This window comes from Stegodyphus dumicola, chromosome 2, assembly GCF_044657685.1.
Source record: "Stegodyphus dumicola isolate Sdum_Otavi_A_Nest chromosome 2, ASM4465768v1".
NCBI classification, from domain to species: Eukaryota; Metazoa; Arthropoda; class Arachnida; order Araneae; family Eresidae; genus Stegodyphus; species Stegodyphus dumicola.
The window spans coordinates 151,817,630-151,833,099 of record NC_140769.1 but is presented as its reverse complement, the minus strand read 5'-3'; the positions used below and the strand labels follow the sequence as shown (position 1 = coordinate 151,833,099).

The following is a 15,470-nucleotide window of genomic DNA, read 5'->3' as shown; positions in this document are numbered from 1 at the left end:
AAAAAAAATTTCATTAAATTTACGCCGGAAATTAACTGAAATATTTGGCCGCTTAATGTTTGAGCATCTGTGTATTCATAGCCTGTCGTAAAACTCCCCCCTTTTTTTGGACTTTGAATTCATTCAAAGATCCCTAAGCCAAACATTAAATCTCTCCTTTCCAAATGTGGTGCCATAAATTCTTTGCGTTTCCTGGATTAGAACGGCATTTCGACATAGTGGTGGGGCAAAGCCCTTTCATGCCCCAACCGGTCGACTTACGTCAATGGTTTTGTGTCCTTAAGAAAGAAAAGCATGTATTCTGGAGTTAACAATTAATACTTACGAATGATTCCCCCTTCCAGCTTATTAGTGTAAAAAACAGAGAAAAAAATCAATCTGCCTTTAACTTTGCGATTTTGTAATGTCAATCGTGCTTCTAAATCCAAAATGTTTCTGTCCCTTACCTTGCCTCTTGGTGCGACTGCACAGGTTGCAAGTACCATCGATTTTTACATTGTGAGAACTATACATTCAAACATGCAGATTCTTCCTTATTTTAATTTCTTTAAAAATAATACAGGGTGAAATTATTTGGTGGCAACAATTTGAAAAGTGATATGCCGTTTATAGCTAACCAACGAAATACATGCTATATTAAATTCTAAGAATCATTCACATTAATAAATTCAATTTCAAATTGAATATTAGGACTGATTTTTGGACTTGCGTTTAATGGAAAAGCTAGTAAGAGATTCAATATATGAACAAAATTAAACGCTACGGAATGACATAATATGAAAATTACGAACTGCAAATAATATATCACGATTTCTCTTAACTTGCAAAGTTCATTCCAAAGTACCAGAGTCCTGCCTAGTTAGTTCTTTGATTTATACTTTGAAAATATGTTTACTGATTATTCGATCATAATGTGAATTATACAGAAACAAATTAATAAATAAAATAAGCACTTTATAATAAATAGTTACAATTAATTTCCATTTCCACCGTTTTTTGATTTGGGATCGCAAAAGTAGAAACCTTTCCTTTAGGGGGGATCGCCTTTAATAATTTTCAGGTTTAAAACTAAGAAATGCAAATGAACTTTTCCCATTTTCCGCTCACTGCTATCCCTAAACTGAGGTAAGTCATGAAGTTATTATTTCATAGTCGAATGCTGGAATTTTAACTTTTGCAAATACTTGAATTTAGCTGTTTCAGGTGCTTCCAAGGGCCTCCTATCTGCGTCATACAGAGAATTGCATCACTGCACAATATAGGTAGGGGGACCCTTAAATACTTATACTTAAAGATTCTAAAGTTAAAAGTAAATTGGAGTCAAATCAAGGCTATTCCTCAACTATATTAATATTAACAATCGTGTAAAAGCAGTTTAACACAAAATCAAAACATATCAAAATTTAAATAAGAATTTATAGTAGTACAAATTCTAATAATAAAAATGAAAAGCAAAAGGGAAAAAAATACAAGATAAAAAATATAAGAATAACAATTAATATTCTTTTATAGAAATTCTAATTCTGAACTCATCAAGGGAAAATGAATTAAAGCTTCTATATGTATGTAATGGAATCCATCTTAAAGTTTAAACACGTAAATGTAATTCAGCAGGGCATTTAAAGGGCCCCCTATGCGACAGCATTCCTTGCATACCCTTATTTGAGTGAGTGAGTGAGTGATTATGGCGCAAAAACCAGAGATGATTATGACGCGCCAAACACAAGATGGGATGATTACAATTGATGACATTAAAATTCAATAAATAAAAACAAGTAGATAAATGTATCAAATCCAGAGGATGAAGTCATATAAAAACAAGTTAAAACCACACATTTAAAATTCAAGACACAATCTTCAAAACAAATTACAGTAGGTGATAAAAGCCAATCTCTTTTAAATAATAAAATAAATTACAATTGACCTCTCTTCCGATTAAACGGTCGAGAGGTAAGTCACAGCTATTAAAATATTTCTGGCGAAGACTATTAAAACATGAACACTCAATTAAAATATGACGAACAGATAAACAAACATTACAATTAGAACAGACAGGCTCATTTTCAGCTTTGAGAAGATAGTTATGTGTGACTTTAGTGTGACCATTTCTGAGACGAGTCAAAAGAACGTCCTCCTTACGATTTCCAGCAAAATCCCAATGTTCAATTCTAGGCTTGACGTTTCTCAACTTGCGATGCTGAACATCTCAAATTTGCTGCCATTTTTTCCGCATCTTCCCCTTGATTACACAGCAGATGTCTCTAAAAGGAATAAGGCGAGTGGACGGTTCAACAGCATGTTTGGCTGCGATGTCTGCAAGCTCATTTCCCTTTATTCCTGCATGTTCAGGGACCCAGCAGTACAGGACTTCATATTCTCGAATTGTTAAATTTCTATGAATTTTGAGAATGTCCACTACCACAGGATTCTGCGTGTTGGGGAAAGCTTCCAAGGATTTAAGAGCACTATACGAGTCTGTATAAACTATGAACTTTTTGTGGCAGAGCTTTGAGATGTGCATAAGACCGTAATATATTGCAGTTAGTTCAGATGTTAGGACTGAGAAAGCATGGTGCAGGCATCTGCCCTCAATGTAATCTTGAAATACAAAACCATCCCAACATGATCATTTGACTTTGATCCATCTGTGTATATCGGATGATAACTGCTATATTTGTGCCTGTGCTCAGTGAAGAGTTGTCTGTAAACGATCTCGTTAGTGCTCGCCTTTACGTGATGTTTGAAAATATCACTTAAAGCTGGATCCGTGCATTTTCCCAAGGTGGAATTTCAAAATTCTGTACTGCTTGGGGACACATATCAGAGAGGGAAAGTTCCTCAATGACAGGGCGAACTCTTAAAGGAAATGTAGGAACACAGGATGGACGTGTTTCATATAATGTGTAAAACTCATTATCGAGTAAGCACAGCTTATTGGGATGTTCAGGTTGGGATAGAATATTAAAATATTGCAAAAGGGACAATTGCTCACGCCTCAGATAAAGTGATGGTTCGTTAGAGTCAACATATAGGCTCTGTACAGGAAAAGTCCTGAAAGCTCCTGAAAAAATGCGCAGAGCTTGATGGTGAACAGGATCCAGTTTTAACAATACTGATGGCCGAGCAGATCCATAAACAACTGAGCCATAGTCCAGTTTAGAGCGGACGAGCACTCTGTAAATGTGAAGCATGGAGCAACGCTCTGCACCCCAGGAGGTGTTCGCCAACACTTTTAAAATATTTAGTGTTTTTAGACACCTCTTTCTCAGGTTTAAAACATGAGAAAGGAAAGTCAATTTTCGGTCGAACGTCACTCCTAAAAATTTTACTTCGGGCGTAACTGGAATAATTGTACCATTCAGATATAACTCAGGCTCAGGATGGAGACCTCGCTTCCTACAAAAGTGAACACACACAGTTTTCTGTTTGGAAAAAGTAAATCCCTGTTTGTTTGACCATTCTTGGATCTTATTCAGAGCCATCTGCAATTGCCTCTGTACGTATCTCATGTCTGCCCTTTGACAGCTAATCTGCAGATCATCAACATATAGAGATCCCAAGATGGTGGGAGGAAGTTCTTTTAGTACAGAATTTATTTTTAAACTAAATAGGGTTACACTGAGCACACAGCCTTGAGGCACACCCTCTTCCTGTTCAAAAACATCCGAAAAAACAGAGCCAATTCTTACTTGAAAAGTTCTAGTGTTCAAGAAATTTTGAATGAAAATTGGTAGGTTGCCGTGCAAGCCACTCTCGTGAAGATCCCGGAGTATACCGTATCTCCATGCCTTATCATAAGCTTTTTCAATGTCGAAGAATATCGAGACAAGGTGGCTTCTTCTTACAAATGCTTTTTGAATAGATGTCTCTAAGAGGAGCATGTTATCTACAGTTGTTCTTCCCTTTCGAAAACCACTCTGATAAGGCGATATAATATCATTCTTTTCCAAGAAGTAGACTAGGCGGCTGTTTACCATCTTTTCAAACAGTTTGCATACACAACTCGTAAGGGCAATTGGCCGATAGTTCAATGGATTCCTTGGATCTTTCCCTGGCTTAGCAATAGGAATTACAACAGCTCTCCTCCATGCACTGGGAAAAATACGCTCCTTCCACACTCTATTGTAAAGAGTGAGGAGGGCAGTCAGTGGCTTATAGGACAGATGTTTTAGCATTTCGTAATTCACGCCATCAAGACCCGGAGAAGACCTATGTGTCTGCAATAAAGCTCTCTTTAATTCCAGCATAGTAAATGCTCTATTGTAAGGCTCAGATTTGGACGAGTTGAATGCAATGGGATTTATTTCAGAGTGCTGCTTGATAGAGAGAAATGCAGGTGAATAGTTTCTGCTGGAAGAAACTCACCGATAGTATTCGCAATTTCTTCTATGGAGCTGATCACTCGGCCATCTTTTTCCAAAAAGGAAAGTGAGTGGTCTTTATATATTCCGCATGCTTTTCGAACTCTTTCCCAAACCCGCTTACTAGGCGTAGAGGATGTAATTGAGGACACATAGAAAATCCAAGAATTCCTTTGGCTCTGCCTCCTTACTTTTCGTGCGTTTGCTTTGGCTCTTTTAAATGCAATGAGGTTTTGCAGAGTAGGATATCTATGAAAAATACCCCATGCTTTTTTCTGTTTTTTCAGTGCTTCATGACAATCACGATTCCACCACGGTTTCGAATATTTCAGTATTTTTCCTGATGTTCTAGGAATGGAAAGCATAGCTGCCTCAATAATAGTATTTGTAACAGCTTCAACAGCATCATCGATATGCGCATCTTCTACCATTTCATCTGCGAGCTCTGCAATGGAAGAGAAGAGTTCCCAGTCTGCCCTATCGAGTATGAATCGAGGGGATCTCGACATGGGGTTTGCTCCTCTTCGTGCAAGAGATATAAAAATGGGATAGTGATCGCTGTTATAAAGATCATTTCCCACACTAAACGTGCAAAATGGCAACAGAGATGGTGAACAGATGGCAAGGTCGAGAGCGTGGAAAGTCCTTGAAGGCTCATGGAAGTACGTATCTTGCCCATTATTCAGGAGACAAAGGCTATGATCTTTGATCATTTGCTCAATTTGTCTTCCTCGGCAATTTGTATCATTACTACCCCAGAGCGGACTATGGCCGTTAAAATCTCCTATTATGATGACAGGCTCAGGCAGCTGCTCTATAAGACCATTTAAATCTTGTTGATCAATGCGCTTGTTAGGAGGCAAATAAAGAGAAACGACTGAAACTACAATATGAAAATTGATTTGTACAGCGACAACTTGGAGGGATGTCATCAAAGGAAGGGAACTTGAGGGATAGTCGAGTGAGGTGAGGAGACCTACACCTCCACACGCACGTTCACCTGCAAGGTAATCCTTCCTGACGAAAGAAAACCTCCGAAGTTTTGCATGTTGAGCTGGTTTCAGATTTGTTTCCTGTACTGCCAAGCACACAGGCTGATAATCATTGATCATAGCTTTGATGTCAGGGAAATTTCGGTGGAATCCGCGACAGTTCCATGAGATGAGGGTGGCCATTATGTTTGATGTTTGTTAGTTCTGTGTTGCTTTTTAGTTTTGCGCAGAAGCAGATGTTTGGGAATTTCCATACCCTCTTCCACTTCCATGCTATCTGAATCTCCCGATTCAGAAATCATTTCATCTACAGAACTACTGCTGGGACTTTTATTTTTCTTAATTGATTTTTCAGGGACATTTTTTGGTTTGCTTTGAATAACTATTTCTTTATTTTGTACTGTGTGTGTTGGATTTTCCTTTTTTTTGCTTGCAGGTTGATGGGTTTTATTCTGTACTGTCTGTGTACTTATTGAGGTTTGGGTGGCAATGCTACGTGTTGATTTTACGGCGCTGGCATATGACTTGTTTGATTGAAGCTGTGCGCTTTGCACTAGTTTTCTGGCTTCTGCATATGAGATGTTCCTAGTGACTTTTAACGTCTGTACTTCCTTTTCTGTTTTCCATTTTGGGCATGATCGGGAAAATGCTGGATGGTCACCCTTGCAATTTATACACAGTGCCGCAGCAGTGCAATTATCGCTATCGTGGCCAACCGACGAACATCGACCGCACGTCAGGTTCCCACGACAGGATATCTTGGAATGGCCGAAACGCTGGCACTGGAAGCATCGCATATTGATTTGGAATATAAGGTCTTACGGGGCAATTAAGATATCCAGCCTTAATATTCTTTGGCAGAACAGGCGTGTTGAAGGTAAGGATCACGTGTTTGGTATCGATCAACTTACCTTCTTTATGCATCTTGATCCGCTTTGCACCACATACATTTTGGTTAGATAGCTCGAATGCGATCTCTTCTTCGGGAACACACAGAAGGTCGATTTCCGAGATTACACCACGACAGTAATTCAAGGTCTTATGTGCTGTTACGGTGACATTCGCTTGCCCAAGTTTGGTTACTTGAAGTAAAGAAGCAGACTGGGTGGCTGAATTCGTATCTACAAGCAAGTCTCCAGAGCGGAGACGCTTTATACTTTTGGGCTCACCAATACAAGAATGAATGTACTTATGTATTACAAATTGAGACATCTTTTGCAGCTCGCCAGAAGGACTAGATATAACAACGAAATGAGGATTGCTATTTGGATTATTTGCATCAGTACGTAGTTTTTTAACAGTAGATTTTTCTTCGGAACTAGGTTGAGCGACTTGAGTAAGTCTGGAGTGACTTTAAAATCTTTAATAAGATAGATGTGAGAATTAGCCATATTGAAAAAGAAAAAGATTCGGGTCCGACGGCCCTGCCCGCCACGGAGCCCAACAAGGGAACACAGATTCCTGTGTTAGGGCTAGCCGGACCTATACGCAAACTGAAGCCCCACAGTCGGCTTTCCCGAGAGCTTGACCCCAAGCCACTGACACAAGGACTAGTGACCAGCTGATTGACACCCGTGAGGACGACTAAGGTGCCTCCCGTTTAGCTGAAGCAGAGGCCAAAGCAGTGTGTTGGGGACAGTACCTCGCCCCTCAACTACCAGGACCCCCTCCTTTCCAGCGACACGGGTCTCCACGCACGGCAAACACGTGGGCAGTTTTCTCGCCACTCGAAAACTAGAAACAAGGTCTGTTCCAGCCTCTCGTGACGAGCCCCAAACTCCGTAGAGAGAAACCACAAGGGAGAAGGGAAGGGAAAAAGTTCCAGCCAAGAGGAGAGGAGACGGAAAAGAGGATAGATCACTGGGGCTCCAGGATCGTGACACCCGTCTCAACAAGAAGATGATCCCCTGAAGGGCTAGGGTACCTCGGGATTGCCACACCCGTACTCACAAAAGCGAGCCCCCTGAGGGAGCATACCCTTATTTACGCCACTGTGTATGATTATTGGTTGTGCAGGTTAGTTGAATTGGCAAATCTACCGCGATTGTCCAGCCTCATTAGGTATGCTAAAAGACAACATCCGATGGCAGTTTCTCACCATGCCTATAGATATGCTGTATTACATATTACCAGTAATAACAGTTCAGCTGAATCTGCCATTAATCCTTGATTTCGTTCTAAAATAATTATTTCCTTGTAAGCTTGATCCATTTTCAGAAGTTTGCTAAATCGATTTTATTTTTGTGAGATTTTGCATCAGTGACACCAATAATAAATCTGTTTTGACATTTATCGTTAAAAATTTTGATCCAAAAAATTTTGTATTGCTGATGTAAAAGAAAGAACAAATGATGATGCTTACTATGTTAACCAGTGTCTTGTAATAGCTTGTAGAATTTTTTATAACTTAATGTTGCATATACACTTTACTTTTCTTTGCTATCAAAAAAACGTAAAATGTATATTTCGAATCAGATATTCTTTTTCTCATAACAGTGTTATATAGCATAATATGATGCTTGCCGACATTCATTGCAGAGTTATGATCATACTTTGATTTTAGAGTTTATCAAAATATATTTCTTGAGCTGCTATTATAAATATTATGTAATTTTTGTTGTTTAAAACAACTTTTTAATCAAAAATGTTTCAAAGTATGTGCATAAAACTTACTTATTTTCAACATTTTAAGTGATATATGTGTCTAAAATTAACTAATAAAAGAAGAAATAAAATAAAATGATAATACACTTTGAAAACATTTTATTGATAATACTACGAAAACAAAGACTAAAGAACAATACTCTTAATGTGATAGTGGGCAATAGGTAACAGTATTAAGATCTGTTCGGTTGAATTTTTGTCTTTACCCTAGCAAAATTCTCATAAATAAAAATCAAATGAAGTATGACTAGTATCACAGTACAGAAAACTGTTTGGAGCATGTTGACCATTAAAAGAAAAAAATTCATTTATTACAATATGTTTTATTAAAATTTGAATATAATGGAATGAATTGTACCATATTATATTAAAGAATCAAAATAGTACCTACAAATACCTACAAACCAGTACCTAAAAAATCAAATAGTACAAATCAAAATAGTACCTATAAATACCTACAAAATAGTAAATCTACCTTTGCTTTATTTTCATCATAAAAGCATATGGTTTGCATTTGTTTGTTATTACAAAAGTAAGTGTACAAAGTTAAGCTGAATAAAACTTTATATTTTCATGTATGCTAATTAATAAGAACTGTAATGAACTTTTACAGTGATGTAGAAGGAAACTTATTTATATTATAGAATTATAATTAAAGAATCAAGTACATACATCTAAGATATCAAAATAAGATGAAAAATTTATTACCTTATTAAATGCAATGGGAATGGTCCTTTAAATTCTTAATTTTAATTGCATACATCCCCTCATCAAGGCCCCATATTATATCACACTTTCCCTGCAGTAACCACAATGTGGAATCTTTTGTCCAGTTGCTGCTCGGGTTTAAAAAAAAAGCATTTTGAGCTTATAAACAGTACTGCAACAAACTATGCATTCTCTTTCGGCACTTCACTTTCCTGCTGGCAACGTATCGTTTGGCCTTTGCTAGCTATTCTCTCTTATGTAAGATGTAATCATGTATCTAAAATTGTGGGGTGCATTTAGCACCCCTAATGTTCTACAATTACAAAGATATATGCTAAGAAATTCGTCATGCAAAAATAAATGATGTTTACATATGGAGCTGGTCATGCTTCTTCCAAAATTCTATTCAGTCATCCACTACACTGCAATTTCCAGTATTCTATGCACCAGCTTTTTTGGCCATGATTAAAAAGTGAATTGGAACCTTCCCTGATCAAGCTGACATCTAACATAAAGTTATCTACAACAAAACAAATCATCACACACACACACACACACACACACACATATATATATTAAATAAATAACAATTTGAATTTAACAAACATTCTCTATTCGTAAAAAGCAAATTTAAAGTTAATTAAATTTTTAATGAAATTGATAGATTTTGATACTTGCACTTGATTTACATATGCTCTCAGAATTTAAATGATATTGTAGATTAGTTTGCAGCAATAATTAATCATTTATTTGTAATTCAATTTCATTTAAAATTTAATTAACTTCAAATTTGCTTTTTACGAACAGAGAATGTTTGTTAAATTCAAACTTCATTCCTTGCAGCAATGGTGCAAGAGAATTATTTAAATTTAATTTAACTTTACTATGTTCTCTTAAATAAATAGCAAATGCGTGTTTATTCCTCATGTTGTTTATTTGATTATGGTAAAGCACATGAAGGTTATCCACCTAAAAAAACAAATGCCTTCATGGAGGATTTTCTAAGGGAAACTGGCTCATATTCATGTCACACATGGGCAAAATTTCATAAATGCCCATGCAGCTCGTCGTTAGTCAGGATTCAAACCCTGGCGGACTACAGCAACTTTACTGTAGGGCCACTGATGGGACAACAGCAATTGAATTAATAAATAGTACATTTTAATTTTACTTAAAGGTATTACATTATTTTATTTTTTATTCTATTTATTTATTTGTTTTTAGCTAGTTAAACACAGTAAATGTTTTGAATATGTAATTTTTACTCTATTGAAAGAGTTTTCATAAAATTGTAATTTAGATAGATATATTGGGTACGTAATTAAGATCATAAAACCTTCAGGTGCCCTTTCTGAAAACACACATAAAACAAGAATTTTTAATTAATTTGTTACAATAACATAAGTTTGATCCCATGTGAGCAAACTAAATATAAGTTAGATTAAAAATTAAAATTAAGAAACTTAATATCTACAGTACATACATAATAACATAAATACATACATAACTGAATTCTAAGTTTTTCAAAATCTTAATTGTGAACTGTATAAATGTAATAAGCATCATGTATTTATGATGTTAAATTTATTTACAATTTTAGAAAAGTATCTTTTGACTCCAGAAACTAAAAATTACTGAAGATGTGTTCACATCAAAATGAAACACAGCTTTAAGGTGTTCTTAATAATTTATTGTTAACTGTAAACAAAAGTAATCGGTAATAACATTTATACACTTAACTTGAGCAGTATTAAAAAAATCATTGTTAAGAATTTAAGAATTACCTAATAAATACCGAAGAGAAATTCTTATAAGTTTTATATCACATATGAAACTGCTTTGAACTACAGAAGAAATATAGTTAAACAAATATGAAAATGCAATTTTAAAAACCTCACACAAAATTAAGAATGCAGCTGCTAGAAACATCTTGTCAAAAGTGCATATTGAGATGCCTTAGCATTATTTATGTAGTTAAAAGTGAAAACTAAATAAATGAATAAAGTATACATAATAGGATGTTAAAAAGAAAGTGTTTTTTTAACCAGTATACAAATTTAAAAAATCAAATATGCAAAATGTTTTAGAAGCTTTTAAAATAAATTAAATCATATGAGGAATTAGAAGATTTTAAAAAGTAAGGGAACAAAGCTGAATTACAGAGAAAAGGGGAAAAAAAAAAAAAAAAAAATACAGCTTTGTAGAAGTTTGTATTCTCTAGAGTGTTAAAGTAATGGAATTGTAGGGAATAGCAATAAAGAGACAAAGATGACCCATCTAAACTAAACCTAAAGAGTGGCTACAATATGGATGATGAGACTAAGGAACTCTTCGTTTCAGAATGATTAGTTGAAGAATTTAACGAAAAAAATTGCTCCATGTGGACAGGAAAACTATCTCAATTTGAGATACAAGACAAGTTTGACTGACAATATTGCTGTTTGTAGAAGGGTGCTTTTAAATACAGTTTTTTGCACTACATAGATTATCACACATTGATGAAAGTATTTACCTTGATCTGGTGTTAAAGGACCTTTGTGACTGGACATGTCAGTATCTACATAACCTGGATGAACCTAAAATATTGCACAAAATAAGAACATATACTAAAAGAAATAAAGCACAGAATAAATAAATGAAATAAATAAATATGGAATATTTCACGAGTAAGTGACTTTAGATTGCTTTCAACAGTTTTATTGTCAAAAGAATACACTTCATTTTCAATGGCAAATTAGTTAACTAAAAATGTATTAGATAGAAACTACAAGACAAGAAATTAGATGAGGTATTGCAATAGAAAAACTTCTTGCAAGTGGAGAGAATTAAAATAATATCATTGTGGTTCTTTCAAATACATATATATTTTTTTAAAAATCACTTGTTATAACTAAGCATACAGTGCATTTCATTTATTTTTCATTATTATTTATAGTTTCATATTATCAAGCACAAAAGGTTAATCTAAATGCTGTAATTATTTATTTGAATTCTCAGATTTCTATTTTAGATTTTACATGTTTCAATTCATTTTTCATAGATATATAGACCAGTGCTGCCAGAATTTTTTGACCTAAAATAACAGGACAGGAATAAAAAAGAACTAAACAAATAGAATTTGACATCAGAGATCATGTGATTTTTGTGACATGAGTTCACATCACCTATGATGTCATCACAAATTCAGTATTAATGGGTTCTGTAATACTACTACTTTGATTTTTTGTTTGCTTTATACTAATTTTGATGAGATTCTTAAAATCATAGTGCTTTTCCATTGTTTAAATCTCCATTTCTTTATTTAATTTATTCTCAGTTAATTTAGGTTGTCAATTTTCAGATAATTAGTTCATACCCATTACCAGGTGCCTCCTCACACTTGGATTGTTAATGCTGTTAAACTAATCCCTTTGAATTGGCTGTTTGTTTTCCTTATTCATTGTTTCTTGCTCTGTTTTAATTATTAACGCTTTTTGGTTAACTGTTCATTTTGATTTTTGAACATATTTTATTTCATCAGATTCTGATTCCTAATAAAAGCAACATTCTTTCATTATTAAATTTGTTTATGTTGATATTTATAAATCTGATGTAACTTTAATGTTCAAGTCTACATATTAAACAGATTCTAAGAAATGTGTTTTACTTTATTTTTCATTATAGTAACATACACATTGCCATAGCTGCTTATGAAACATCATTTTCAATTGACCATATGCATGCATGGTCAAGCGACAAATACAGAAAGTTTCAATATAAATCAATTTATGCTGTAATGTATGTTCAATATAAATCGATTTCAATGTAGTTTTGGGCTTATTCTGAGACAGGATTTGTTGAGAAATTTGCTTGAAAAGAAATATCATGTTTCATTAAGTTAGTTTTATGTGCTCTCAATTCATATTTATACAGCTTGCAATATGATTTTGTCTCATCCCTTTTTATTCTTTCTGGCTAGGTCTCAAACATGGGAATTTTGAGCAAAAATTTTGAAAATCAGTTTTGGATTTTTTCACATTACTCATAATTAATATGTTAGAAAATACAGCAACTACAAACTGATCTAAACACGTTGCAAGTCTACTCACAGATCACCAAAATATTGAAGAAAGCAGCCATTAATCAAAATGTTAAAATCCAATGACTAATGCTGAAAACTAAGTGCAAGTTGTTCAGGTTCTACGATCTTAGGATTCCCAGTTACCAACTTGTATTGAGCCTAAATAAATTATTACTTTCCATTATAAATTAATTTTTATACATGGTACATTATTTTAACATGATTACTTTTATGATATGGTAAAAAAAATCAAAGTAGTTAAAACTAGCCCACAGAAATGATGAAATTCACAAAACTGCATAGACCTAAACTTTAGTAACACAGGTTTGTCAAAAGTAACAAATCTGCAAAAAATCACACAATCTGGAAACACTGGTGTAGGTTTTTGAGCACCACAGATTTTTCAATGAAGTCTTTTTTTTCTTTGATGACACTAAGGTTATTTTACAGATAAGATGGATTATTTAGATATTTTGCTATATGACTTAGATATTTTGTTAGTGAAGATACATAGATGACTTAGATACTTTGTTAGTGGAATTTTGATTAGTTTTCATTGATATTAATGTACTAAGTATCTAATAAGTATACTAATGAATGTTAAACTTAGAAATCCTAATTCTGTTTTAGGTTTTTTGATCACTACACTTAGTACAAGTATTAATAATTTGACAATACTGAATGTGTAAATGATAAATTTCTTTATGAATTCTTATAGATAAAAATCAGAATGTGATGAAAAACAATGATTTTACTCAAAGAAAATTACTTGTACAAACCCATACAGCACACTTAGTTGCTGTGACATCCCAATGCTACATTTTTGTCCTTACATTCGATACCACAACACAATGTCACACTCTGATGTGAATGTTCCATACACATTCTACCATACCTATGTTATCAAGACAGACCGACCAAAGAGTTTAGCATAGTGCTTCTTTGTCATGAGGATTTTCACAACAATTTTTTCAGTTCTCTTCCTCATGTTAGCTGAATATCTCATCACTGCTAAATTTTCAAGTACGTACTGTTTATAGTATATTGAGGTGAATGACATCAGTAATAAATAATATATACAGTCAAAAGTCGTTAATCCGGACTCGTCGGGACTTCGGCGATTCCGGATTATCGATTTTTCCGGATTATAGATCATCAGTTTAAATCTCGTAAGATGGCATGCAGAAATTCCAAAATTAAAAATATGAAACCGTAATTTATGAAATAAAGAACAATTATGATCTAAAGGGTATCAAAATTTGCAAAAAGAAAAAGCTTAATATTTATTTGTTTACTTTATTAAACATTTCTTTCAATGTAAGTTGTTTAAGTTTTGCTTCGTTTCGTGTGATAATACTTTTTCTTTAATTCTATTAAACAGACATAATTTCTTGTTCAGTTACAAAGTTCCGCCGTTCAAGTCCTATAATTGCTGTGTCAAGAACACCGACTAATTTGTCAATCGAAATTTTTTTGTTTTCAATAACCTCTGTCACTTTTCTTCGCTATCGGAAGCGAATTATAATGACGAGGAACTTGTTTTAAATCATATCAAAGACGGAGCATATCGAGATGAAATACTACATTTGGTAAGGAATTATAAGCCAAATAAAATAAAAACATCTGCGCTGAAGATAAGGATAGTGCTGACAAATCAACTTCCAATTCATTACGCGCCCGCCGCCGAGCAGCGTGAAAATGATAAACAGATTTCGGATTTCAAAACATACTTTCGCTTTAGATCCTTTACATATTAACAAATATATATCGGAAATTCTATTTGATATAATCGAAAGTTTAAGCTTACTTTTATAAAATTGCTCTTACAGTCTGCAAAAAATAATAAGCCGGATGCAATTCGAAAATTAAGGAACAAAGCAGTCATCAACATTAACTGAAATAGATAATTATTTAGCTTATACGTCCATTATACATAAAATGCGCACGCGAAAACATATTCTGCACTTGCCCACACTCATATGCGCAGTCGTAAAAGGTCTTACGCGCACGCGTGAACTCCTCTGCGCATGTGTCAACGCGGCGCATGCACAGAAAGTTTTTAGTTTTGATGTCCGGATTATAGATCATTCCGAATTATGGGTGTCCGAATTAACGACTTTTGACTGTAATAATAAAAGCATAATTTAAAAACTATGAACAAAAAGGAATGATGAACTGACAATCTATTCACTTTTCTTTGTGTATATCCAAGACTGTGGAAACAAGGACATCAGAAAAAGTTTACTCTCATTTTTGTTTTAATACTTCGAAATTTTAATTTAGGTAGTCAGTTTTATTTGATAGATGCAATTCAATGCTTGTTGCTTTTAATATTAAAAGATATTGTGAAAAAGGAATTGATTTCATGCATTTTATTGCAGTGTTCTGCATAGTGCTCTGATAATTTTCAAAATCAATTTCACAGATTAATGAATTACTTCCATGTATGGTACATACTTTGCATCATACTACAAACGATGCCATACTTCTATAATCAAGTTCTAGTTATATATAACAAGATTTTTAATTATTACAATTTCAGAAATAACACATTTGCTTAACAATGCTGAACTTTTCACATTTTCTTTATGTAAATTTCCGAGATTATTTCTAAAATTACATCTTTTCTTCTTGTAAATATATGTCATTTTTTTACATATACAGTCAAAAGTCTTTAATCCGGAC

The 15,470-nt window shown here is 34.0% G+C and overlaps 1 protein-coding gene across 7 annotated transcripts in view; it reads right to left on the bottom strand.

The window, feature by feature from the left end:
- LOC118186353 (carbonyl reductase [NADPH] 1-like) overlaps positions 1-15,470 on the bottom strand; it is a 99,343-nt gene that overhangs the window by 33,052 nt on the left and 50,821 nt on the right. For 5 of the 7 annotated variants that reach the window (XR_015039616.1, XR_015039612.1, XR_015039615.1 and 2 more), the window contains one exon: positions 11,238-11,301. Coding sequence is in view for 1 of the 7 variants with exons in the window: in XM_085811277.1 (XP_085667403.1) it covers positions 11,238-11,301 (64 nt within the window). In the remaining 6 variants the exon portion in view is untranslated. Of the gene's footprint in view, positions 1-9,096; positions 9,246-11,237; positions 11,302-15,470 lie in introns of those variants that run through there. The other 2 variants (XR_015039613.1, XR_015039614.1) reach the window with 1 other exon arrangement.